Here is a 27,557-nt window from a genome sequence, read left to right on the forward strand (position 1 = left end):
GTAGGAGTCAACTCAATTAACATTAAAGAAGGTACACCTGATTTCGAAGTATTTTGACTTTATTCAAGCTAGCATACATTACATTTCCTCATACACAATTCTACTCCGACTCTTAATAAGAGTCATTTGGATTGTTTGACGTAGTGCAGATTAACATATTTTCTAGTTTACTATGACAAGTTGTCAGTGGAAGTTCAACTTCAACTTTCTTTGACCTACAAACATCTAACTTTTGGAGCAGTTCAAAGCGATTAGCTTCTGTGCTAACACATTAAAAAATGACGTCATTTGTGGTCCCGAAACCAGTCGCCGAGTGAGTCCAGTTCTCGCCGCTAGGGCGTCTTACGTGAAAAGGCTCCTCTGATTGGCCACCAGGGCGGTCTGGCTCTCGCGCCGCCGCTCCTTCTTGCGCTCCAGTCGGACCTTCCAGCAGACGGCGCTGGCCGCCAGCAGCGCCAACCCGGCCGACAGCAGGACCAATCCCAAGTAGGAGATGGTGGAGCCGTGCGAGTTGAAACCGTACGCCACCGCCGTCACCACCACGCCGGCGATCAGGACCACAACGCCAAAGGGCACAGTGCAGCGGTAGCACGACAGCTCGGCACCACCCGTCGCTGCCGTCAGCTGGACCTCATTGACCAGGGGGACGTCCAACACCGTGGCGGCGGGGCGCTGGCTTTTCTCTGGACCGGCCGGGGTTTTCATGGTGTCTGGAGCGCTGTCTCCCGGCATCGCGCGCTCCCGCCGGTCCTCAAACTGGGCCGCCTGCCTACATTTGACCACAAGACATTCATTCACTATTCAATGTAACGGAAGTCATCTTACCAAATTCCAGCAAGACTTATCAAAGATGTTAAGTACTGACTAGAACTCAGGTTTTGTCCACTCATAAACAAAGATACTGCTTCATATACATTGTTAACTCATTCACTCCCAGCCATGTTCACCGGTGCAACCCCCTTTGCTCCTGGCCGTTTTTTGACTGATTTTGCAAGGGCCACAGAAAATTCTGTTCTTTTGCTATATAAACATGGACCCCTACCAAAAGAAAGATTGACTCTCTTCTTTCAGCAGGAAAAAAAAGTTAGTTCATATCTTTTTTCATTCTTTAGAAATCAGCATTAGAAATAGCTTAGTTTGAGCAATTTTCCAATTTCTGATGAAAAAACAGAGAAATTTAGCTTTTTGTAAACGCATAAATTTCAAACATAACTTTGACTTTAACACAGCTAATTTTTGCTTTAGTTACATCCCAAACATCTGAATAATGTTTTCCTTTTACAAAATAACATATAGACAAATAGAGCTTTTGATAGCAAAGTAACAATTTATTTACACATAACTAACTGAGAGATGACGCTGCTGTGGCCGCGACAGCCGGTTAAACTTTTCCCTCATCGCCGCCTGTCTCATAAAGATGGATTTTTTTTTTCTTTCTTTCATGGTGACCACTGCCTCGTGGCGGAGTTCACCTGGGGATCTTGTGTCCCTTGGGTGGAACTGGTTTGGCCGTGCACGTTTCCAGCTGAGTCGCGGGACATTGGAGGGTGCGGGGGACGCGAGCGGCTGAGCACGGCGGCACGGGCTCTGCTCGGCGAGCAGCACCGACTCAACGGCATCATCCACTGCACTGGTGGTCCCAGTCGTTCTGCTCGGTCATCCAACGCCTGGCATCCCGGGCATCCTCCCGGTTGTTCTGCTCGGTCGTCCGCCGCCTGGCATCCTGGACGTCTATTCGGTCGTCTTCCGCCGGCGCCCGGCCGTGCAGCCCGGCTGTTCGTTCCGTTGAATCGGGTTGGGGGTCTTACCAAATGTGCTACTGCCCTCCAGTGGCCAGTTTTATTGCTTTAAAATGGATTTTCAGCATCGTGCTTTGGCGCTAGATTGAATCAGAACCTAGAGATGTCTCTTGTGTTACTTTACTGCTTACTTTAATATCAAAGTAACTAAGCTAACTTTAAAAGTAATTTATCGGTTACTTTTTATCAATTTCTCTCCCTTTGCTGCCTCAACATAAGAATGACTACAGAAAAAACTCATCACATGTAGTTGACTTTCCGATAATTGAATTTAAAGAGGAATATCAGAATTTTTTACATAAGGCTTAATATTCGAGTTAGCTGGGTATTAATTAGTCGATGGAGTTGATTTCAACCACCACTGACTCACGCTAGCTTATCCATTCAGGAGCCCTGAAACTAACAAATAACTGACAAACTGCATGGAATTTGTTGAAATCAACTCCACCGACTAATTAAACCTCCGCTAACTCAAAAATTAAGCCTAATGTCAAAATTCTGAACTTCGGGTTAGGGTTAACAGCATCTCAGTGCTAATCTAAAACAATGCAAATTGACTGCACAGTAATCAACAACAAACAAATGAATTGTACAACAAACACAACGGTGGGGGCAGGCGTGAATGTGCGCGCACAACCCGGAAGTGCGCCGTACACACACGGTCAATTTGGCCACAAAACATAGCAGCAACTAAGCACTTTACACTCAAACGGACTTACAACATATCCCAAAGATGCTAAACGAGCGTGTAGGCGCACAGCATAAATGTGCAACACAAATATGATATTAACAATGCTTGCCCACTTGGAGCGATGACTACCCGCCTTTGCAACAGCAAAGCTACTAAACGGCCGCGCATGTAGCGGCTTCAATCTATCGCGGGAACCCTTCAGAACAAAGGGAAAATACTCACGTTCTTTCATAGGCGCAAACAGATCAACCATAGACTTCATAATGATATTGTCGGGACACGGGGCGTGGGGCCAATTAATAGGGGCCCTGCATTGTTGGCGTGGCTGTCAAAGCTGACCGAGTGGAATCACAGACAAAGAGATTTTTTCATTGAAAATTCTTGTGAATAAATGCTTAAATCCCTGAATTCTTTATAGATAAAGGACGTAAAAGAGTCTCGATTCTTGGTTAAAAGCACCAAAAAAACGTGCAATGTAAATATGTCGAAGAATGATGCTAGTCTGTTAGACAATGTGGTGGCAGCCTTACAACAAAGAGCTTTTTTACGTTGAAAGTTCTTGTGAAAAAACAAAAAATATAATACAGTGTATCACAAAAGTGAGTACACCCCTTGCATTTCTGCAGATATTTAAGTATATCTTTTCATGGGACAACACTGACAAAATGAAACTTTGACACAATGAAAAGTAGTCTATGTGCAGCTTATATGAAAGAGTTCATTTATTTTCCCCTCAAAATAACTCAAAATATAGCCATTAATATCTAAACCCCTGGCAACAAAGGTGAGTACACCCCTATGAAAAAACATCCCTAAATGTTCAAATTGTCATTGCTTGTCATTTTCCCTCCAAAATGTCATGTGACTCGTTACAGGAGTGCTGTCAGCATTGCTGCAGAGAATGAAGAGGTGGGGGTCAGCCTGTTAGTGATCAGACCACATGCCATACTCTACATCAAATTGGTGTGCATGGCTGTCACCCCAGGGGGATGGCTCTTCTAAAGACAGTACACAAGAAAGGCCGCCCGTCTCATCAGATCATAGGACATGGTTCCAGTAATCCATGTGCTTTGTTGACATGTCTTTGCAAACTGTTTGCAGGCTTTCTTGTGTACCGTCTTCCTGGGTATCCTACCATAGAGTCCCTCTTCATTCAGACGCCAACGGATAGTACGGGTTGACACTCTTGTACCCTCGGACTGCAGGACAACTTGAACTTGTTTGGATGTTAGTAGAGGTTCTTTATTCACCATCCGCACAATATTTCGTTGAAATCGCTCGTCAATTTTTCTTTTCCGTTCGCATTTAGGTAGGTTAGCCACAGTTCCATGGGCTTTACACTTATTAATGACACTGCGCAAGGTAGACACAGGAACATTCAGGTCTTTAGAGATGGTTTTGTAGTCTTGAGATTGCCCATGCTTCCTCACAATTATGCTTATCAAGTCCTCAGTCTTCTTTTGTCTTCTTTCATTTTTTCATGCGCAATTTGGTACACACAAGCACACAGGACAGAGGTTGAGTCAACTTTAATTCATTTTAACTGGCTGCAAGTGTGATTTAGTTATTGCCACCACCTGTTATGTGCCACAGGTAAGTAACAGGTGCTGTTAATTACACAAATTAGAGAAGCATCACATTATTTTTCAAAGGGTGCCAATACTTTTGTTGAGTTTTGTGTAAAATGATAATGTTTGAATTTTTCTTTCCATTCTCTTTTCTGTTTTTTCATTGCAAGCAAAATAAATGAAGATATTACTAACAAATTATCTGTACTTGCAATCATTTTCTGGGAGAAATTGAGCATTATCTGACAGAATTGCAGGGGTGCCAATACTTTTGGCCAGCACTGTAAGTTTTAAACATGTTACCCTCCCACCAAACTATTTTTAAACCAGAATAACGTAGAAAAATGCTTGTCTTTATAAATTGTTTCTTTGAGTGAGTCCACTCAAATTCCCCCAAGCTGCTCACTTAGGGGCCGTTTACATGGTGACTCTCCGAGAATACGAAAAATGTCAAATTTGCATTTATATTTGCGTCGCCATTTGAACAATGTCGCGATTCCGCATGACAACGATGTAGTATTCATGCCAGGCCCAAGGGAGCAGTGCAGATTTACTGTGCGACAGAGAATGATGCACTTTGACCCCACCAAGCTCCCTCAGCCCGGAAAAAAAATATGCTCGCCCACTCGAAGCAGTGTCATTTTTCTTTTGCTCAAAAAGGCACAAAAATTGAAACGTTCAACATATTTAATTTAAAAATATTATTAAAACGGTAAATTAAAGCCGACATTCCGCCATATTTGCTGTTTTTAATGTTTAGTAGCACCGCTGCACACGCCCAATGTGACGTGTACGAGTGCTGACGTTAACGATGCGGTCTCGCGCTGCAGGAGCCTTTGATATGCATGCCGAGGAAGCCCCCCTCAACCCCCCGCAATCGGATTCTTCCACTTTGGAGGCAGGATTCAGAATTTTTCGTCTTCGTCGACACCATATGCACGCGAGGCGAGTCCGCAAATCAGTCATTGCGTCTTTGTGTCGCTGAGTCGCCATGTAAACTGCCCCTTACACACAATGAGTTGCCACAGCAACTGTTTAACAAGTTAAACAACGATATGAATGGCGCTTTGAAGTTTGGGCTTCAAAGCATCTCTGGCAAGCTCAAACCTTAATGTCTGTCAATAATCGTTAACTTTAATGAGCAACTCCAGTACACTGCCTGACCAAGAAAAGCGGAAGGAGCGAGAGTGAGAGACTATGTGATCGGATCGGGACGGCCCCATAAAATACTGCATTTATTTATTTATTTTAATTGACAAAAAAAAATTCGCGATGGACTAAGGGCGCAAAGTTTGAAGTGCGAAGTAGCGAGGGATCACTGTACGATTTCTTCTATCATCCACAATAAAACACAAAATCGTTGCTGCAACACCACGTTCAAACATATGTCCATGTGTTTAGAATAAACACATGAAAAAATTGTTTTCTACTTCCAGTCAGACCAAAGACATTTTTCAAAAACTAAGAAACAATCTCATAGATGGCGGGTCTCGAACCCGTGCCGCAAAAACCATGCCGCTTTCCCCAATTGGCTTTCCACACTCTGATACAAGTTGCAAAATCTCAAGGCGTTCAAGTCCCAGCGGTGCATGTGCAAGGAGAAAGTTGATGAAACAGGCCTGGAACACTTCCAGAAGCCCATAATAAACAATGAGCGGACTCCCGCAGATGTTTGTTGTCAGAATTCCCTGGGAGGCGTCGGCGGCGAACCCACGTAACCCCCGGCGCATTCCGGGCCGCCTCCCGACTCGGACCCGATGACGCAGGAGCCTCCGGCCCAGCACGAGCTGAGACATTCCCTGGAGAGCGCCGGGATGACATTACGCACCGCACCAAAGTCTCACTTGGGCGGAATATTGCAAAATGCCTTTGCTGAAATACTGCAGATGGCTGGGATTTATTATCACAACACTCAAGCGCTTATTTTTCTTGTTTGATTATTTCCAGTGGTGCATTTTTTGGCTCACGATTCTGTGTGGTATCGGTATTGGAAAAAAATATCCTTTTTTTCTTTTCTTATAATCAGAGGTGGGTAGAGTAGCCAAAAATTTGACTTAAGTATGAGTAGTGTTACTTCAAAATAATGTCACTCAAGCAAAGGTATTCATCCAAAAAATGTACTCAAATACAAGTAAAAAAGTATTTGGCGAAAAGAATACTAAAGTATTGAGTAACATTGTGAGTAACTGCTCACATTATTGTTTGATTTTTTCAAAGTTATCTCGTGAACTGTTGTTACAATGATACTGTACTATAACTCATTACAAAACCACATTAAGCCAAAGGAATAGAAAATTCCACCGAGAGAAAAAAAAAAGACAGAAATGAAGCATTTTTCATCCAAAAAGCATGATTGCCTTCTAGTGGAGAAAATAGTTCCTAGTTTGAATAGTTCCTTCATAGTTACTATTATTGTGAAATTAAAAGGATCATATCTTCGCGTCTCCGTGGTCAATCGGCGCCAAATAAAAACTGGGAGAGAGGTTTAAATCCGCGAGTAGCTGCTCATTTTTCTTTGATTTTTTTGTTTTAAACAATTGTATTTTTTAAATTGTTTTCATGAACGGTTGTTATAATGATACTGTACAATAACCCATTACATAACCATACATACAAACAAATAAATAAATTTTAAAAAATAACTTTAAACGTTAAATTCCAGCGCGAGAGAGAAAACAGACACAAATGAAGCATTATTCGTCCAAAGAGCATGAGTGCCCTCTAGTGGAGAAAATATTTCCTAGTTTGAATAGTTCCTTCATAGTTACTATTGTGAAATTAAAAGGATCATATCTTCGGGTCTCCGTGGTCAATCGGCGCCAAATAAAAACTGGGAGAGAGGTTTAAATCCGCGCTTTGGAGTCATGTTGAGGGCAGTGCTCTATGTCGAATATTTTTTTACGGTGCTTTAAAGACGCCACATGATTGAACAGGCTGGCGTGATCATAGAACGGCAAGCTTGCGTCTGATTGTTATAATGGAGTCATGTGATTATTGTTGCGACGTCTCATTGGTGAAATTGGCAGAGCTACTCTTGGCATCGTTGGCAAAATAAATCAATAACTAAATCTAATATGCAAAATAAGGAGGAAAAATATAACGACTCATGTGTAACCCAAAGTAGCGGAGTAAGAGTAACATTTTTTCTTCACAAATCTACTCAAGTAAAAGTAGAAAGTATGGCTTCGTAAAACTACTCTTAGAAGTACATTTTTCTCAAATAGTTACTCAAGTAAATGTAAGAGAGTACATTTAACACGTTACTACCCAACTCTGCTTATAATAATAAATTACTACATATGCTCTTGAATGTTAAGTAATTGCTATCATGGTTGAGTGAGACGCTGCATTAATCACTGTCTGCCATTCGCTTCCACCCTCCCGCTTCAAATGAATTGGACATTTAATAGGGATAAACTCATTGGTGGGCAGGTGCATCCTGGCCAGAGGAACATCAAATGTTATGTTTTACCTCATTAGCTGTCATTGACAGCATTAGACGTTCAAGTGGGAGAGCTGAAAACTAGATCTCAAAAATTACATTTTGCACGGCATCGGCACGATATTTCTTAGCACTCCACGATTACGATTACGTCATTTTAGTGCCTTATCGGTACTTATACCGATACTGGTATCAGTGCAACACTTGCAACATTTAATTATTTTACTCATTGGCTGCCATTGACAGTGATGGACATCCAATCCGATCGCTATCAATCCCCAGTGCAAATGAATGGGTTGTCCATCGCCATCATTGGCATTGAAACATGATCATTCGAGGCCAACCCCTCTCACTTCAAATAGATTGGACGGCTATTGCAGTCAGTGGCAGCCAATGAGTTGATAGAATTACGTTTTTTTTAGGGCTGTCAAAAATATCGCGTTAACGGGCGGGAATTAATTTTTTAAATTAATCACGTTAAAATATTTGACGCAATTAACACACATGCCCCGCTCAGATTAAAATGACAGTACAGTGTAATGTCCGCTTGTTACTTGCTTTTTGGTGTTTGGCGCCCTCTGCTGGCACTTGGGTCCAACTGATTCTATGGGTTAGTACCATGAGTGAGCATGGTGTAATTATTGACATCAACAATGGCGAGCTACAAGTTTATTTTTTGATTGAAAATTTTACAAATTTTAATAAAACAAAAACATGAAGAGGGGTTTTAATATAAAATTTCTATAACTTATACTAACATTTATCTTTTAAGAACTACAAGTCTTCCATGGATCGCTTTGAGAAAATGTTAATAATGTTAATGCCATCTTGTTGATTTATTGTTATAATAAGCAAATACAGTACTTATGTACCGTATGTTGAATGCATATATCCGTCTTGTGTCTTATCTTTCCATTCTAACAATAATTTACAGAAAAATGTGGCATATTTTATAGATGGTTTGAATCACGATTAATTAATTTTTAAGCTGTAATTAACTCGATTAAAAATTTTAATCGTTTGACAGCCCTACTTTTTGTGTGTGTGTTCAATCGGTAAGAAACGTGCAGTAAAAGTAGTAGTTGCGCAGGCTCCCTCTAGTGGTACGCAAAAGAATTACAAAATTATAACAAATGGTGCAAAATGTCAGCGATTTTCTGTAGTATTTAACATTTTTTGTGTTCCATATTCATGAATGGTTTCATTTAAAGTATTTTATGTTAGGTTTAGTTTTGAGAACTATTACAATGGTGTGAAAAAGTATCTGAATCTTTTGGAATTTCTCACATTTCTGCATAAAATCACTATCAAATATGAGCTGATCTTTGTCAAAATCTCACAGATGAAAATACAGTGTCTGCTTTAACTAAAACCAACCAAATATTTATAGGTTTTCACATTTTAATGAGGATAGCACGCAAACAATGACGGAAGGGGAAAAATAAGTAAATGAACCCTCTCACAAGGCGAATTAAAGAGCAATTGAAACCGATTTTTACTAAACATTTTAAGTCAGGTCAATCACTGATGAGTGGTTTAAGGCTTAAAGTTTAAACCCCACTATAAAACACACACCTGGTAAGAAATGTCTTGATGAGAAGCATTGCCTGATCTGCATCATGGCTCGGTCAAAAGAGCTTTCTGAAGAGCTGCGATCAAGAATTGTTGATTTTTATTAAGCTAGGAAAGGATACAAAACCATCTCTTACAGTCTGGATGTTCATCAATCAACAGTCAGAGAAGTTGTCTACAAATGGAGAGAGTTTGGCACTGTTGCTTCTCTCCCAAGGAGTGGCCGTCCACCAAAGATGACGTCGAGAGTTCAGCGCAGAATACTCAGAGAGGTAAAAATGAACCATAGAGTGTCTGCTAAAGACTTACAGAAATCACAGGCACAGTCCAATATCTCTGAGCACACATCAACTATATGTAAAACTATGGCCAAGAATGGTGTTCATTGGCGGAACTCCCCGGAGGAAGCCACTGTCCAAAAAAAATATTGTTGCTCGTTTAACATTCGCAAAAAGGCACTTGGACACTCCACAGAAGTTTTGGCAAAATATTTTGTGGACTGATGAAACCAAAGTTGATTTTTGGGGAGTAACACACAACGTCATGTGTTGAGGAAAAATGGAACATCTCACCAACATCAACACTTCATCCCCACCGTGAAGCATGTTGGAGGGAGCGTCATGATTTGGGGCTGTTTTGCTGCCTCAGGGCCTGGACAACTTGCAATCATTCATGGAAGAATGAATTCAAAAGTTTATCAAGATGTTTTGCAGGAAAACCTGAGGCCATCTGTCAGACAGTTGAAGCTAACAAGAGGATGGATGCCGCAACAAGACAATGATCCAAAACACAGAAAAAAATCAACTCAGAATGGTTTCAGAAGAACAAATACATGTTCTGGAGTAGCCAAGTCAAAGTCCAGACTTGAACCCCATTGAGATGCTATGGCATGACCTTAAGACAGCTATTCATGCCAGACATCCTAGGAATCTGACTGAACTACAGCAGTTTTCTGGAGAAGAATGGGCCAAGATTAGTCCTGATCAATGTGCCAGACTGATCTGCAGCTACAGGAAGTGTCTGGTTGAAGTTATTGCTGCCGGGGGCGGGGGGGGGGGGGGGGGGCGCAAAATATTAAATGTGATGGTTCACTTACTTATCTTTACCTTTTCTGTCAATGTTTATATTCCATCCTTATTGAAATATGAAAACCTACAAATGTTTGGGTGGTTTTAGTTAAAGCAGACATGTTTTTTCATCTGTGTGATTTTGACAAAGGTCAGATAATATTTGATGTTGATTTTATGAAGAAATGGGAGAAATTCCAAAAGGTTCAGATACTTTTTCATACCACTGTACTTTTAAAAATGAAGTCACAAAAGGTGGTACAGTGATCCTTTGCTACTTCGCGCTTCAAACTTCGCGCCTTCAGTCCATCACAGATTTTTTTTCCAATTAATAAATAAATACAGATGAGCTATCCCAAGCCGATCGCGTAGTCTCACTATCCCTCCCTCCCTCTCCCTGCTATTTGTTTGTCAGGCACTGCTTTGAAGTTGCTTATTAAAGTTAACAATGATTGACAGACAGTAAAGGTCTGATCTTGCCAAAGACTCGAAGTTCAAGCGCGCATGCGTCAATCATCGTTTAACTTGTTAAACAGTTGCTGTGGCAACTCATTGTGTGTAAGCTTGAGCGGATTTGAGTGGACTCACTCAATGAAGCATTTGTACTTTATTCTTTTTTTTTAATAATTCAGTTGGACAGTAACATGTTTAAAACTTATCATAAATATCACATCTGGAATGCTTAAAAAACACTTATTGAAATGTATATATAAATAACAGTTGTTGTCGTTTTATTATACTTTGGGGAAAAAAGTGAAAAAACATGTCTTAAATGTGTCTCTTTTTCAATGATAAATCTGAAGAAACACATTGAACACACACACACAAAATTTTGGGGGGGTGGGGGGGTTCACTTATCGCGGCGGGTTCCGGTCCCCATTGATCGTGAAAAATGGGGAATCACTGTATTTTGCCACAATTAACTAGACAGTAGATCAGATTTTAAGTTGAAGTTGTTTTTTTCATATTCTTCATCACCCTTTTAACACAGGCGTGTGAAAACCTTTGTTTTGAAGGCCCACATTTCGTTTTTAAGACTTTTTTTCTTTAACCATTAAAAAAATCAACTCAATTGTTGATTAATCGACAATCACATAATAAATGGATTATGATTCAATATTTGGTTTGATTGCACCATGTTACAGTGGAAAAATACAATTTTGTTCCTGGCTTGTAATCATTTTGTGTCCAAACTAAATGAAAAAAAGCAGATGATCCATATTTAAATTCCATTGACAGCGATATACGTCTTTCTGCTGTGAATTTAAATGTGTTTACCACCAGTAGACATCCAATCCATTTGAAATGGGAGGGTGGCAGCGAATGAACGGTCGTTCATTCGCTGCCACCCTCCCACTTCAAATGGATTGGACGTCTATAGCTTTCAATGCCAACCAAAGAGTTAATACAAGTCTCACCTGGGAGTGGAATTCCATGCCTGGAGTTGAAACTCAAATCCTGTGCTGCCTTTAGGTTGTTCTGGCGAGAAGGTTGGAGAAAAGTCAACTTGGTGCCTTGAGCAAGTTGAAGCTGCAAGCCGTCACTGCGCGTCCGCTGAAATGCTCGCTGAGCTCAAACTGACGTCACCGACGCGCTTCCATTGACAACACAGCGCATGTGTCAAGTCAAATGAGCTGGATTCTTGCCAACTGTTTCCGATAAGGCATTACATAATAAGAGCAGGCCTAGTTTGTTAACTTGTTCAATTAATAAAGAGATGAAATGTTTTGATTTAGTTCGAAAAATAACATGATCAGCCTGTTAAAGATTTTTTTTTTTTTTTTTGTAAGAGGTTGTTGTGAGTTTTCTTACATTTTCGTCACGATTTACAAATTTCATAAATATTCTCTGGTAATGTTCAACCATATGAATTCAGGAGTTGGACTGGATTTTGGAGAATAATCCAGATCAACTTTCATGCGCGAAATATTTTTTAATTTGATTTATTATTTACATTCATATCAGACAGAGGCAAGGGCATAGGCGGAGTTTGACTTTTGGGGCAGGGGGGCACAACATGTTGATGACCCCATAACGCAGTGTTAGCAATAAAATTAACTTACAAGAATATTTAAAATAATAAGTTGACAATGAGCGTTTTTTTGTGTCCCATCATTGTTGAGAGGAATTCTAAATCAGGCTGCTTATGCAATACTTTTCACCAAGATAGTCATCCATTGAATTTGGTACGACCGCTGGTGTCATGCCAATGTAGTTACCCCAGTCAAATATTGTATCACCTGGGCGGAGCCATATGGAGGTAGATTTGTGTCTTTATTTTTCAACCCAAAAAAAGTCGCTTCAATCAAAAAAAAAAGTGTTTGTATTCAAAAATAAATTTGAAACTAGCATATGACAGCCATTTTTCTTTGTTTTTTTTTTTTTTTTTTTTTTTTTTTTTTTTTTGACGTCAAGTGTTTTTTTGATTGAAGTAATGTTGATTTGTGTTTGGGCCACATTTTGGCTATGACATTTTTCTCTTTATTATTCAATCAAAAAATAAGTTACTTCAAAAAAATATAAATTTTCAAAAAGAAAAATCACAGGAAAAATTTCAATCATAGAAAAAAGTTTTTGAATGCGAAAAAATATTTGGGATTGAAAAATTTGCACACGAGCACTTAATTTTTCATTGAAAAGGTTTTCTTTAATTGAAGCAATCCTTTTTGTGTTTGGGCCATATTATGATTAGGACATCTGTATCTAAATCATTCAACCCCCCAAAAAGTTGCTTCAATCAAAAAAAATATTTTCAATCAAAGACAAAAATCGTTTTTAAAAATATTTTTTCTCTATGATATAGGCCTATATATAATATATATACAGTATATATATATTATATATACTTTAAAATCAACACAGTATATATATATATATATATATATATATATATATATATATATATATATATATATATATATATATATATATATATATATATATATATATATATATATATTTGATTGAAAATATTTTTTTTGATTGAAGCAACTTTTTGGAAAATATTTTTTTAAATGATTTTTGTCTTTGATTGAATTTTTTTTTTTTTTTTTGATTGAAGCAACTTTTTGGGGGGTTGAATGATTTAGATACAAATGTAAATATATATATATATATATAGAGAGAGAGAGAGAGAGAGAGAGAGAGAGAGAAATAAATATACTCACCGGCCACTTTATTAGGTACACCATGCTAGTAACGGGTTGGACCCCTTTTGCCTTCAGAACTGCCTCAATACACACATATATACATACACAGTAAATACACACTTCTTAATAATCTAAATAATCTAATATAAACTAAACTAATCTAACTATCCAGAACTGCAAAAAAAGAAAAACAATTTTCTTAAAACCTCTCAAAATTATCTCTCTAAATAAATAAATATCACTGAAAAAACTTCTTAGTCAGGGTATTGAAAAAAAGTCTTCCTTAAAAAATACTTCTGCTTTTGTCCACAAGCACAGATTAACTCAACAAAAAATGAAAACTTTTTACCTTTACTATGATTATTGTATGATTATCCGAAAAAAATGTATGCATAGGCTGCGAATAAAAATATTTTTAAATAAATAATGTAGAAAATAAATATAGTAAATTTTTTTTTTAAATTTCAAAAATGCAAGTCATCAGCCAATCAAACATGCGTTTGAGGAGGGGAAATGAACCAGCACATTCTGCAAGTAAAAAAACGTAAATGTAAGTCTGAACATAATGAAAATAATTCACTTAATAATGGTATGGTCTATTCAATTATTCTATCCCTACAACATATAGGAATACAATCTAAATTACGTATATTATTGAACGCATTATATAATGCAAATAAGGTTATATAAGAGTTGGTGGGGACAATTTGAGTATCATGAAAAGTTGGTAGTGTTATGTTCCTACCGTCCCGATGCAAACCTACGCCCTTGCAGAAGGGACATAACACTACCAACTTTTCAGGATGCTCAAATTGTCCCCACCAACTCTTATATAACCTTATTTGCATTATATAACGACTTCAGTTATATGGGTAATTTTCCGTATGTTGTAAGGATAGAATTGTCCTTACTATTATCATGTGAATCATTTTCATTATTTTCAGACTTACATTTACCCCTTTTCACTTGCTGAATTTATTTGGCACCGATTGACCACAGAAACCCGGAGATATGCCCCTTTTAATTTCAAAATAGCAACTCTGAAGGAACTATTCAAACTAGGAAATATTTTCTCCACGACAGGGCACTCATGCTCTTTGGACAAATAATGCTTCATTTCTGTCTTTTTTCTCTCTCGCGCCGGAATTTAATGTTTAAATTTATTTTTATTAATTTATTTATTTGTTTGTATGTATGGTTATGTAATGGGTTATTGTACAGTATCATTATAACAACAGTTCATGAAAAACAATTTAAAAAATACAATTGTTTAAAACAAAAATATCAAAGAAAAATAAGCAGTTACAATGTTACTCAATACTTGAGTATACTTCTCACTGGATACTTTTTTACTTGTACTTGAGTACATTTTTTGGATGACTACTTTTACTTTTACTTGAGTACAGGGAACTCATTGTCATGTTTAAGAAACCAGTCTGAGATGATTCCAGCTTTATGACATGGCGCATTATCCTGCTGAAAGTAGCCATCAGAAGTTGGGTACATTGTGGTCATAAAGGGATGGACATGGTCAGCAACAATACTCAGGTAGGCTGTGGCGTTCCAACGATGCTCAATTGGTACCAAGGGGCCCAAAGAGTACCAAGAAAATATTCCCCACACCATTACACCACCAGCACCAGCCTAAACCGTTGATACAAGGCAGGATGGATCCATGCTTTCATGTTGTTGACGCCAAATTCTGACCCAACCATCCGAATGTCGCAGCAGAAATCCAGACTCATCAGACCAGGCAACATTTTTCCAATCTTCTATTGTCCAATTTCGATGAGCTTGTGCAAATTGTAGCCTCAGTTTCCTGTTCTTAGCTGAAAGGAGTGGCACCCGGCGTGGTCTTCTGCTGCTGTAGCCCATCGGCCTCAAAGTTCGACGTACTGTGCGTTCAGAGATGCTCATCTGCCTACCTTGGTTGTAACGGGTGGTTATTTGAGTCACTGTTGCCTTTCTATCAGCTCGAACCAGTCTGGCCATTCTCCTCTGACCTCTGGCATCAACAAGGCATTTCCGCCCACAAAGAACTGCCGCTCACTGGATATTTTTTCTTTTTCGGACCATACTCTGTAAACCCTAGAGATGGTTGTGCGTGCAAATCCCAGTAGATCAGCAATTTCTGAAATACTCAGACCATCCCTTCTGGCACCAAAAACCATGCCACGTTCAAAGTCACTCAAATCACCTTTCTTCCCCATACTGATGCTCGGTTTGAACTGCAGGAGATTGTCTTAAACCATGTCTACATGCCTAAATGCACTGAGTTTCCGCCATGTGATTGGCTGATTAGAAATTAAGTGTTAACGAGCAGTTGGACAGGTGTACCTAATAAAGTGGCCGGTGAGTGTGTGTATATATATATATATATATATATATATATATATATATACACACACACACACACACACATATACATACATACATACATACATACACACACACACACACACACACACACACACACATATATATATATATATATATATATATATATATGTAATTCTAAATTAAATAAAGTAAACAAATTGCAATAAACTTAAAATGAGAGAGAGAGAATAACGACATGAATTCAAATAAATTTAGCCTGTGTTTTGCTCCGGGGATTTTATTTTTGTTTTACGAATTTCTTGTGACCTCACATATCTTAACTCTTTGGCTGCCATTGACGGCAATAGACGCCCAAACCATTTCAACTGGGAGGGTTGGGAAGCAACCGAACACTCCCAGTTGAAATTGACTGGACCTGTAAATAAGTGTTTTTTAATAGCAGTTTAAAGTGAACAACTGATAGTGAACGATTTAAACTAATGATAACTTTCCCTTGTACTCGCCACTCCATCTGAAAGGGTTTTATTTTGAAGGTTTCTAGCGGAAACCAACGGCTTAAAATTGCACGCTAGCGTTCGAGGCTGTCATGTCGTCGCTGCGCTTTACTGACGACGACTTCCAAGCCGCCTGGAAGGAACTAGACGAGCCGCAACTGGACGGAGGATGGCAGCTTTTCACCGAAACCATGGGCGTCCAAATTTACAGACTTCTGGAAAAGGTTTGTTCGATGTTGAAGCAACGCCTTGCTCGGTTTTCACTTCACTACCGGGTTCGGGCACCAAACCTCATTGGAAATATGCGGAATTTAAAACGTGCTGCTCGAGAGAATCGCAATAACACTTTGGTTTATGATTTTTTTTTTTTTTTTTTTTTTTAATGCGCGCATTATACTCATAAAATCAATTTCGTGAAATCGGCGTGAGTGACACTTCAATTTTTAGACTTTCAACTCATTTTGAGCGGATTTTTTTCATAAAATCCATTTCGTTCAGTCATTGGTTAACATTAAAAACTCATTCACTCCCAGCCATTTTCACCGGAGCAACCCCGTTCGCTCCCGGCCGTTTTACTGGATTTTGACTGATTTTGCAAGGCCCACAAAAAATCTGTTCTATTGCTATATCAACATGGAAACCACCAAAACAAAGATTAGACTCTCTTCTTTCAGCAGGAAAGAAAAGTTAGTTCATATCTTTTTCCATTCTTCAGAAATAGGCATTAGAAAATGGCTTAGTTTGAGCAATTTTCCAATTTCTGATGAAAAAACGGAGAAATTGAGCTTTTTGTAAAAGCATACATTTCAAACATAACTGACTTTAACACAGCTATTCTTTGCTTTTTTGTGACATCCCAAAAATCTGAATAATGCTTTCCTTCTACAAAATAACATAAACAACAAGACAAATAGAGCTTTTGATAGCAAAGTAACAATTTATTTACACATAACTGAACTATTGAACTGAGAGATGACGCTGTTGTACGTGCAACCCGACCGTTCCGTTTCTTTAAATCTGGTTACGCCTGGCGTCCTGTGTGGGTGAATTCTTGGGGGGACTTGTGTAGTCAGTGACCACTACCTCATAACAGAATTGATAACAGAATGTGGGGCATGTGCCTCGTGTTTGACATCATTCTCCACATTTTTCTCAAGCTTCTTCTTCCAACTTCTGTTTCCTAACTATTTGTCCTCATTCACTTCCTTTCATGGTCCGATATGAGTTCTTACCAAATGCGTTACTGACCTCCAGTGGCCAGTTTTATTGCTTTAAAATAGATTTTCAGCGTTGTGCTTTGGAGGGAAGTTGCATCAGAACCTAGAGATGTCGCTTGTGAAAAAAAACGTAAAAGATGTATAAATACGCTTTTGGGACACTGGAACAATTAAAAATAGAACGTATTTATACGTTTTTCGGAGCAAATGAGTTAAAGTGCTTATGACAGGATTTTAAAAAGTCTTCAATAGCATTATTACCGTATTGGCCCGAATATAAGACAGACCTGATTATAAGACGACCCCCTCTTTTTTAAGACTCAAGTTTGAAAAAAAGACTTTTTTTAACACCAAATAAATTTTTATACTGAAAATAATTACAGTACACCCAAAACCAATGATTATAACAATATATTTGAGAGAAAAAGCATTTTGCCTCATTCAAATCTTAATATCTGAACATTTAAATATGTAAACTTAAGTGCAATCACATTCGTAAATGAATGGCTTCTGGTTTTTGAAATGTAAATAAACCAATGTATTGTGATAGAACAACAAAATTGCAATAACTGCAATAACCATCAAAGTGAAGTCTAACTGTAACTGTAGTCTTGAAACAAATCTGAATAAGGAAAAACATTGCAATAAAATAATGAGAATAATAAGATCTATCATGACAGAACTGGTCAATTTTTCTTTTCCGTCCACATCTAGGGAGGTTAGCCACAGAGCCATCGGCTTTACACGTATTGATGACACTGCGCACGGTTGACACAGAAACATTCAGGTCTTTGGAGATGGATTTGTAGCCTTAAGATTGCTCACAATTTTGCTTCTCAAGTCCTCAGACAGTTCTTTGGTCTTCTTTCTTTTCTTCATGCTCAATGTGGTACGCACAAGGACACAGGACAGAGGTTGAGTCAACTTTAATCCATTTTAACTGGTTGCAAGTGTGATTTAGTTATTGGCAAGGTAGTGGCAATAACTAAATCACACTTGCCACCACCACTTACATGTGCCACAGGTAACAGGTGCTGTTAATTACACAAATTAGAGAAGCATGACATGATTTTTCAAAGGGTGCCAATACTTTTGTCCGGCCCATTTTTGGAGTTTTGTGTAAAATGATTTCTTTTTTTTTTTTTTTTTCATTCTCTTTAGTGTTTTTGCATTGCAAGCAAAATAAATGAAGATATTACAACCAAAGCATTTGTAACTGAAATAACTTTCTGGAAGAAATTGAGCATTACCTGACAGAATTGCAGGGGTGCCAATGCTTTTGGCCAGCAGTGTACGTGTTGTCGTCGAATCACACTGCGCAAGTTGCATTTTATTCGCCATCTTGCCTTACCACTTTCGTTGTAATCCTCTGTCGTTTAAGGCTGTGAGCTCGTTGCATTAAAAAATGCTATTTTTGCACATTTTTCAGCTTCTTTAACAAGTCCTTTTCTCTTTTTAATCCTTATTATTTCGACTCCACCTTTGCTCTTTTTATCCATGATCCGAGCAACAAGCTAGTAGCCTATTTGGCTCAATACAGACTCCGATTAGCGGGCGGAGCTGCACGTTTTATTTTTCGCATGCACACATCAGGATTCGTCTAAAAAAAATTGTTATACAGTGGGGCAAATAAGTATTTAGTCAACCACCAATTGTGCAAGTTCTACTTGAAAAGATTAGAGAGGCCTTTAATTGTCAACGTGAGTAAACTTCAACCATTAGAGACAGAATGTGTGGGGGGGGGGGGAACTGAAAATCACATTGTTTGATTTTTGTATAATTTATTTCCAAATTAGAGTGGAAAATAAGTATTTGGTCACCTACAAACAAGTAAGATATCTGGCTGTCAAAGCGGTCTAACGAGGCTCCATTCGTTACCTATATTAATGGCACCTGTTTTAACTCATTATCGGTATAAAAGACACCTATCCACAACCTCAGTCAGTCACACTCCAAACTCCACTATGGCCAAGACCAATGAGCTGTCGAAGGACACCTGAGACAAAATTGTATACCTGCACCAGGCTGGGAAGACTGAATCTGCAATAGGTAAAACGCTTGGTGTAAAGAAATCAACTGTGGGAGTAATTATTGGAAAATGGAAGACATACAAGACCACTGATAATCTCCTTCGATCTGGGGCTCCATGCAAGATCTCACCGCATGGCTTCAAAATGATAGCAAGAACGGTGAGCAAAAATCCCAGAACCACACTGGGGGACCTAGTGAATGACCTACAGAGAGCTGGGACCACAGTAACAAATGCTACTATCAGTAACACAATGCGCTGCCAGGGACTCAAATCCTGCACTGCCAGACGTGTCCCCCTGCTGAAGCAAGTACACGTCCAGGCCCGTCTGCGGTTCGCTAGAGAGCATTTGGATGATCCAGAAGAGGACTGGGAGAATGTGTTATGGTCAGAGGAAAACAAAATAGAACTTTTAGGTAGAAACATAGGTTCTCGTGTTTGGAGGAGAAAGAATACTGAATTGCATCCAAAGAACACCATACCCACTGTGAAGCATGGGGGTGGAAACATCATGCTTTGAGGCTGTTTTTCTGCAAAGAGATCCTAAGGTCCTGGAGTGGCCCAGCCAGTCTCCAGATCTCAACCCCATAGAAAATCTGTGGAGGGAGTTGAAAGTCCGTGTTGCCCAACGACAGCCCCAAAACATCACTGCTCTAGAGGAGATCTGGAGGAGGAATGGGCCAAAATACCAGCAACAGTGTGTGAAAAGCTTGTGAAGATTTACAGAAAACGTTTGGCCTCAGATATTGCCAACAAAGGGTACATAACAAAGTATTGAGATGAACTTTTGGTATTGACCAAATACTTATTTTCCACAATGATTTGCAAATTAATTCTTTACAAATCAAACAATGTGATTTTCAGTTTTTTTTTTTTTCCCACATTCTGTCTCTCATGGTTGAGGTTTACCCATGTTGACAATTATAGGCCTCTCTAATATTTTCAAGTGGGAGAACTTGCGCAATTAGTGGTTGACTAAATACTTATTTGCCCCACTGTATATACATAACAAAACATTTTAATAGTATCAAAAATCTGTAAAACCCGGACTCGCCCTCCTGGATGGCAGGCCCACCGGGATACATCCCGATCCTCCCGATTAGCCAGCCCTGATTGATGGCGATAGACGATCGCTGGATTGGACGTCTGTCGACGTCAATTGCACTAAAACATGATCATTCAATTCGAACAATTCCAGTTCAAATGGATTGGACGTCTATTACTGTCAATGGCAGCCTAATTGTATTTGCAGGAAACGGGACTTTACGAGTATAAAGTGTGGGGTTCACTGAGCGGATGCGAGGCGGAACTGTGCGCTGACGTCTACATGGACCTGACATACCGCAAGCACTGGGACTCGTACGTCAAAGGTAACGCCCGCCCGCCCGGCCAGGTCACGTCAAATGATTGCAGCATTTTAAAATCGACTGTTGACGTTGTCTTTGTCCTCATGCACATGCATTTGCAGAACGCAGCAGGTAAGAAGGGACTAGTTGATTTGTAGTAAGGACTAGGTAGTCGCACACTCGTAGATGCCCGGTTGCTGCTCTGCGTTCCTTGCAAATGAACAAAAAGCGATTTAGCTCACAATGTTGCAAACTGCCACTAACGTCCTGCTTGTCAGAGCTGACGGAGAGGGAGATTGACGGGCAGTCGGCCATCTACTGGGAGGTCAAGTACCCCTTCCCTCTGTCCAATCGCGACGTATCCTCCTGACTGTCTGATCTTCTGCACGCTTCTTCTTCTCGTCATCTTCCTTGACGTTTTTTTCTACGTAGTATCTGTACGTCAGGGAGCAACGCGTGCTGGACGTGGATGGCAGGAAGATATGGGTGATCTTGGCCAGAAGCTGGCCCGAGGCGTCGTACCCCGAGAAGAACGGCATCCTGAGGGTCAAAGACTACAAACAGACGGTGGCAATAGAGGCCGACGGCCAGACGGGAACCAGAGGTCAATCTTTGCAGGATACCTCCACCCACTATACCGTGATGATCGTGATTATGAGTTGTTTTCTTCCTTTTTGTAGTTTTCATGAACTACTTTGACAATCCCGGTGGCATGATCCCCACGTGGCTGGTCAACTGGGCAGCAAAGGTGAGGGTTTGCCTGACTCATAAATTGTTGGTTTGACACAAGTTGAATGAAGTCAAATTGGAAAAAAAAATTAAATGACGATTTAAGCGAAATAGTGGTACCTCGACATACGATCTTTTCGACTTCCGACGTAAAATTTTTTACTCCTCATGTTTCTACATCCGATGACATGTTCGAAATGCAGTGTTGTTAATCTTACCTTAAAAAAGTAATTAATTATAGTTACAAATTACTTCTTCCAAAAGGTAATCGCGTTAGTAACTCAGTTACCTAAATGTAAGAGTAATTAGTAGAGATGTCCCGATCGATCGGCGTCCCGATCAATCGGGTCCGATCACGTCATTTTCAAAGTATCGGAATCGGCAAAAAAATATCGGCCATGCCTTTTTTTTAAATCTATATATTTTTAATTTATTCGTTTTCTAATTGTATTTAACGTTACAAACATAATATGTTACACTCATCCAGTCTTTAGTTTAGGCCTAAGGTAGGGTTATCAAATTTATCCCGATATCGGCGGTAATTAATTTTTTTAAAAAATGTATCACGTTAAAATATTTAACGCAATTAATGCATGCGCTGCACGACCCACCCACGCATTGTCGTGCTCAATCTGTAATGGCACCGTATTACCTATATAGAGGGATAAAAGGCAGTGTCAAATGAGCAAAGTGAATTTTGTCAGCCTTTGGAGCCTTTTTTTAATTGGCTAAAGCCTTACAGTCCCTCTCCCTACGAATAGAAATATCAAGTAGCAAATGATCTATTTCTTAATACCTTAAGTTATTTCCCAACGCAGAGAAGATATATCAATTGATAGCACTACGCACATATCAATTGATAGCACTACGCACAGTCATGGTTCCACTTCCCATCATGCATTGGGGCATGGCTACAGTATCATTTACTGAAAGCTCAACAAATACACTAGATGGCAATATTTAGTCACAATATACAAAGTCACAAGTCTTTCTATCCGTGGATCCCTCTCACAGAAAGAATGTTAATAATGTAAATGCCATCTTGAGGATTTGTTGTCATAATAAACAAATACAATACTTATGTACTGTATGTTGAATGTATATATTCGTCCGAGTTTTATTCATTTTTGTCTTAATGCATTGGCAAAATGTATATGATCGGGAAAAATTATCGGGAATGATTGGAATTGAATCGGGAGCAAAAAAAGGGATCGGGAAATATCGGGATCGGCAGATACTCAAACTAAAACGATCGTGATCGGATCGGTAGCAAAAAAACATGATCGTAACAACCCTAGTAATTAGTTATTTGGCAAAGTAACTGGTGATCATTTTCATGTTTTTTTGTTTTTTTTTTTTTCCTAAAAAAAAAAAACATAGGTGTGAAGTATGGAAACTATGTGAAGTTTAAAAGGTTTTTGGGACAATTGGCCCTAGCCCAATTCTTTAGCCTAATTTACACTTTACCCTGAATCAACCGTTAAAAGTTGTTTAAAATTGCTCCCATTTTTTTGCCGATTTAGGAGTATTTTCCATAAAAAGTTACTTAGGTTCGCTAGGAAGGCTCTCTACAACAGAGCCTCCCTAAGAAGTCTACTGCTTTAAGATGGCAGCTGTTTACTAACGCATCTAGCTCCTATACTGTACATGTTGCTAACGCTTCCGTGTCACTTTGCATCTAGTTCTATATATGTGTGATATCTACCATGTCTACCATATCATGTGGGCGTAGTTTGTAGGCTATCGGCTACAGTCAGGTATTATTGGAGCCACCTAGCATCGCGTTTGCTCGGCGTCACAACTTTTTTGCCCCCTGCTCTGCTCTGTCGTCTCGGTGAATTTGCTCCCTCAGACTTTTCTCGCGTCATTCAAGCAATATAGTAACTCGTAGTAACACACGCTTTTCCATCCTCAGTAACGGTAACGGCGTTGCCAAGATGAGAAAAGTAATTAATTAGATTACTCACTACTGAAAAAAAATAGTGCCGTTTGTTACGCCGTTATATTCTATCGCCGTTATTCACAGCACTGTCAAAATGTGACGATTTATGGCAGAGCCGCAGACACACGGCAGATTTACTTATAAAAGAAATCAACGTGGGTTCCAAGAAGGTTAGTGACTCTTACCATTGAAATGAAAATGGAAATGATAGAAAAATATAAGTGTGGTGTGCGCGTCCGTGAAGTGGTTCGACGATCCGGCCATTTAATGTCTTGACGGTCTTCCTCCGAACTCCGTTTGCTAAGGGGACAATTATTATTGTGGTCACATTGTAAAGAAATTGCCAGCTTTGTCCAGTTTTTAATCATTTATATCAGAACTTGTGCAACACAACATGCCTACAGTCTGCTGCAGTTGACGCTAACAACAACAGAACATTGAATGAGAAAGTAATATCTCTACCGCACTTATCTCACTGTCACGTCAGCACGCAAAACGCATCAGCTACATTATCACCCGATTAGTTACATTATTACAGGAATTATTATTATTCCGATTTTTATTTAGAATTTTTTTTTGCTACAGTGCTGGCCCAAAGTATTGGCACCCCTGCAATTCTGTCAGCTAATGCTCAATTTCTCCCTGAAAACGATTGCAATTACAAATGCTTTGGTAGTAATATCTTCATTTATTTTGCTTGCAATGAAAAACCCCAAAAGAGAAATGGTGGGGGAAAAAATTAAATCATTACCATTTTATACAAAACTCCAAAAATTGGCCGACAAAAGTATTGGCACCCTTTGAAAAATCATGTGATGCTTCTCTAATTTGTGTAATTAACAGCACCTATTACTTACCTGTGGCATATATCAGATGGTGGCAATAACAATCACACTTGCAGCCAGTTAAAATGGATTAAAGTTGACTCAACCTCTGTCCTGTGTCCTTGTGTGTACCACATTGATCATGGAGTAAAAAATACCAACCAAGAACTGTTTGAAGACTTGAGAAGCAAAATTGTGAGGAAGCATGGGCAATCTCAAGGCTACAAGTCCATCTCCAAAGATCTGAATGTTCCTGTGTCTACCGTGCGCAGTGTCATCAATAAGTGTAAAGCCCATGGCACTGTGGCTAACCTCCCTTGATGTGGACGGAAAAGAAAAATTGACGAGAGATTTCAACGAAAGATTGTGCAGATGGTGGATGAAGAACCTCGACTAACATCCAAACAAGTTCAATCTGTCCTGCAGTCCGAGGGTACAACAGTGTCAACCTGTACTATCCGTCGGCGTCTGAATGAAAAGAGACTCTATGGTAGGATTTCTGACCCAGAAACATAAAAAAACAGGCTGGAGTTTGCCAAAACATACCGGAGAAAGCCAAAAATGTTTTGGAAGAATGTTCTCTGGTCAGATGAGACAAAAGTAGAGCTGTTTGGGAAAAGGCATCAACATAGTTTACAGCCGGAAAAAAATGAGGCCTTCAAAGAAAAGAACACAGTCCCCACAGTCAAACATGGCAGAGGTTCCCTGATGTTTTGGGGTTGCTTTGCTGCCTCTGGTGCTGGACTGCTTGATCGTGTGCATGGTATTATGAAGCCTGAAGACTACCAACAAATTTTGCAGCATGATGTAGGGCCCAGTGTGAGAAAGCTTGGTCTCCCTCAGAGGTCATAGGTCTTCCAGCAGGACCATGACCCAAAACACACTTCAAAAAAGTACTAGAAAATGGTTTGAGAGAAAGCACTGGAGACTTATAAAGTGGCCAGAAATTAGTCCAGACCTAAATCTATAGAACACCTGTGGATAGATTTGAAAATGTCAGTTTGCAGAAAGCACCCTTCAAATCTCAGAGACCTGGAGCAGTTGGCCAAAGAAGAATGGTCTAAAATTCCAGCAGAGCATTGTAAGCATCTCATTTTTGGATACCGGAAGCGGTTGTTCGCAGTTATTTTGTCTAAAGGTTGTGCTACCAAGTATTAGGCTGAGGGTGCCAATACTTTTGTCCGGCCCATATCTGGAGTTTTGTGTAAAATAATAATGATTTCAATGTTTTTTTAATTCTCTTTTGTGTTTTTTCATTGCAAGCAAAATAAATGAATACATTAATATCAAAGCCTTTGTAATTGCAATCATTTTCTAGGAGAAATTGAGCATTATATGACAGAATTGCAGGGTTGCCAATACTTTGGGCCAGCACTGTACCACAGTATATAAATACGCATGGAAATATCATTTAATGACACATTTTTATGAAGTATTTATTTATTTTTGGCACTGTGGTCCTCTATTGGCTATGGTATAATTTTATGTCAATTCACATGATCAGCTTGCAATTGTCAAATATAGTCACACATGACATGATGCATTTATTATTGGTGTCTTTTTCAGCATGTTGCCATCTCACTTAAGTTTTTATTTAATTTTTTTTTCTGTGAGCAGAGCGGCGTTCCCGGCTTCCTGACGGACATGAAAAAGGCCTGCGCCGACTATCCGCTCTACTGTCAGAAGAAATGAAAGCACTTTAGTCATCAAACTGAATGGAGGGGAGCTCCTCTATTACGGAAATGATTGAATGCCCTCCTATCGATCTGCTGTCTTTTATTGTACACTCCAGTTATGTCTGTGAATTTTAAACCTTTTATGGAGGGTTCATCATTTTAACACAATCAACTGTGATGACATATGCAATGTAAGTGATTGTTTTTAGTTTGCACAAATCAAGTGTCTTTGCTGTCTATTGTTTTTTTTTTCCTCAAGTTGATGGAACCTGTAATGCTGATTTGTCAAAAGTATCATGATGAGTAAACAAATATTTATTAGATGCAGCTGTGTGTTTCATGATATTCTTATAATGGTAGAAAGGAGATTACAACAGCAAAAATTTGCTTTCATGATGTGCGTTCTTAAATATGGGTTATTAGATGAACAATTATTTTAAATGGTACATAAGGTAAATATTGTTACCATCTTGAAATCATTGCCTATAGTTTTTGTTTTTTACAAAAAAAAAATGCTTTCGCCATCAGTGGCACTGAAACATGATATAGTCTGCGGGGGAGGGTTAGGGTTTAGGGTGGACAGTGCCCATCCATGGACACGCTATGCCCACCCAAAGAAAACTGGAGTACTAACAGCAGTCTGGGCACCGCGTATGGTACCACATTCATATAGTACTGATGTGTTCTAAGTTTTAAAGGTCTTACCTCCTCTTGCACCTTTTATAAAAAAAAAAAAAAATTAAAAGAAATGTTGGTTTTGTTCCTAGGAGGCGCTGCACACATTTACGCATATTTTGTTTTTTTACATTTTATCAAAATTTTCACCCTTGTTCACCTGGCTGTTGAGTTTGGAGAGTTTTGAAGCATTCTGAGGGAGTCAAAGTAGGGCTCTAAGCGTCGGTGGGACAAAGAATGACGGCTAGGAGGCGCTACATAGTGTATTTTGAATTTGATTGCACCTGTCTTGACCTGCCTGCTGATTTTGGTGCATTTTGAAGCATTCTAAGGGGGTAAAATTGGGCTCAATGGGGCTACGGAACAAAGAATATAATAATAATAATAAAACCGAGGAACCACAATAGGTTACCTAAAAAAACATTGTCACCTGCTTGTCCATACTGTTCAGTTATGGATGTGTTCTAAGTCAAATAAAATCAAATCAACTTTTGTTTAGACCAGGGGTCCCCAAACTTTTTCCTGTGAGAGCCACATAACTTTTCCCTTCCCTGATGAGGGGCATGGGTCAGTTTGCAACGGAAAAAGTGTGACGATTGCAGGAGTGCCTAAATGTAAAAATGTATTGTTTTTCAGAAAGCCACAACCAAATAATTCTTTCTGGATTCTTCACGGAACAAAAGTAAATAAAATAAAAATAATATAATAAATAATAACACTATTAATTAAATAGATAATAACCAAATAACCCACTGGGTTCTTCACAGAAAAAAGCCAGGAAATAAATAACACTTGAAAAAAATTTTTTTTTTTTTTACAATTTTTTTTTTTTTTTTTTTGTGCAGGGGGCCGGACTTAATGTGGCTGCGGGCCGCACACGGCCGCGGACCCCTGGTTTAGACCAAATCAGAACAACGTTTATCTCAAGGAGAAAACAAAACATGTTTTAAGGTGCAGTAGCCCCACGCTGGATTTTCTACTTGAGCATTGAAGTTGT

General features: G+C 39.1%; 2 protein-coding genes across 2 annotated transcripts; one reads left to right on the forward strand and one right to left on the reverse strand.

Annotated features, from left to right (window-relative positions):
• Positions 1 to 43: 43 nt before the first annotated feature.
• Positions 44 to 11,705, reverse strand: tmem100a (transmembrane protein 100a). Its single transcript, XM_057860652.1, has 2 exons — positions 11,558 to 11,705; positions 44 to 769 (listed from the first exon to the last, which is right to left on the reverse strand). Exon 2 carries the CDS (start codon positions 730 to 732, stop codon positions 343 to 345), a length of 390 nt encoding a protein of 129 aa, XP_057716635.1. The 5' UTR covers positions 733 to 769; positions 11,558 to 11,705; the 3' UTR covers positions 44 to 342.
• pctp (phosphatidylcholine transfer protein) lies at positions 5,709 to 26,227 on the forward strand. Its single transcript, XM_057860678.1, has 7 exons — positions 5,709 to 5,772; positions 16,201 to 16,346; positions 20,621 to 20,738; positions 20,993 to 21,072; positions 21,147 to 21,318; positions 21,395 to 21,462; positions 25,827 to 26,227. The coding sequence occupies exons 1-7, from the start codon at positions 5,709 to 5,711 to the stop codon at positions 25,899 to 25,901; spliced, it is 723 nt and encodes a 240-aa protein (XP_057716661.1). The 3' UTR covers positions 25,902 to 26,227.
• The last annotated feature ends 1,330 nt before the right edge of the window (positions 26,228 to 27,557 follow it).

Source organism: Corythoichthys intestinalis, chromosome 16, assembly GCF_030265065.1.
Source record: "Corythoichthys intestinalis isolate RoL2023-P3 chromosome 16, ASM3026506v1, whole genome shotgun sequence".
In the NCBI taxonomy this organism is placed as follows: Eukaryota; Metazoa; Chordata; class Actinopteri; order Syngnathiformes; family Syngnathidae; genus Corythoichthys; species Corythoichthys intestinalis.

Bases quoted from the DNA above. Each gene is read 5' to 3' on its own strand.
- pctp (XM_057860678.1), top strand. From the start codon at position 5,709: ATGAGCGGACTCCCGCAGATGTTTGTTGTCAGAATTCCCTGGGAGGCG. The intron at 16,347-20,620 runs GTTTGTTCGATG...TTGTATTTGCAG, and splicing joins TTTACAGACTTCTGGAAAAG to GAAACGGGACTTTACGAGTA. The intron at 21,319-21,394 runs GTCAATCTTTGC...TCCTTTTTGTAG, and splicing joins CGGCCAGACGGGAACCAGAG to TTTTCATGAACTACTTTGAC.
- tmem100a (XM_057860652.1), bottom strand. From the start codon at position 732: ATGCCGGGAGACAGCGCTCCAGACACCATGAAAACCCCGGCCGGTCCA.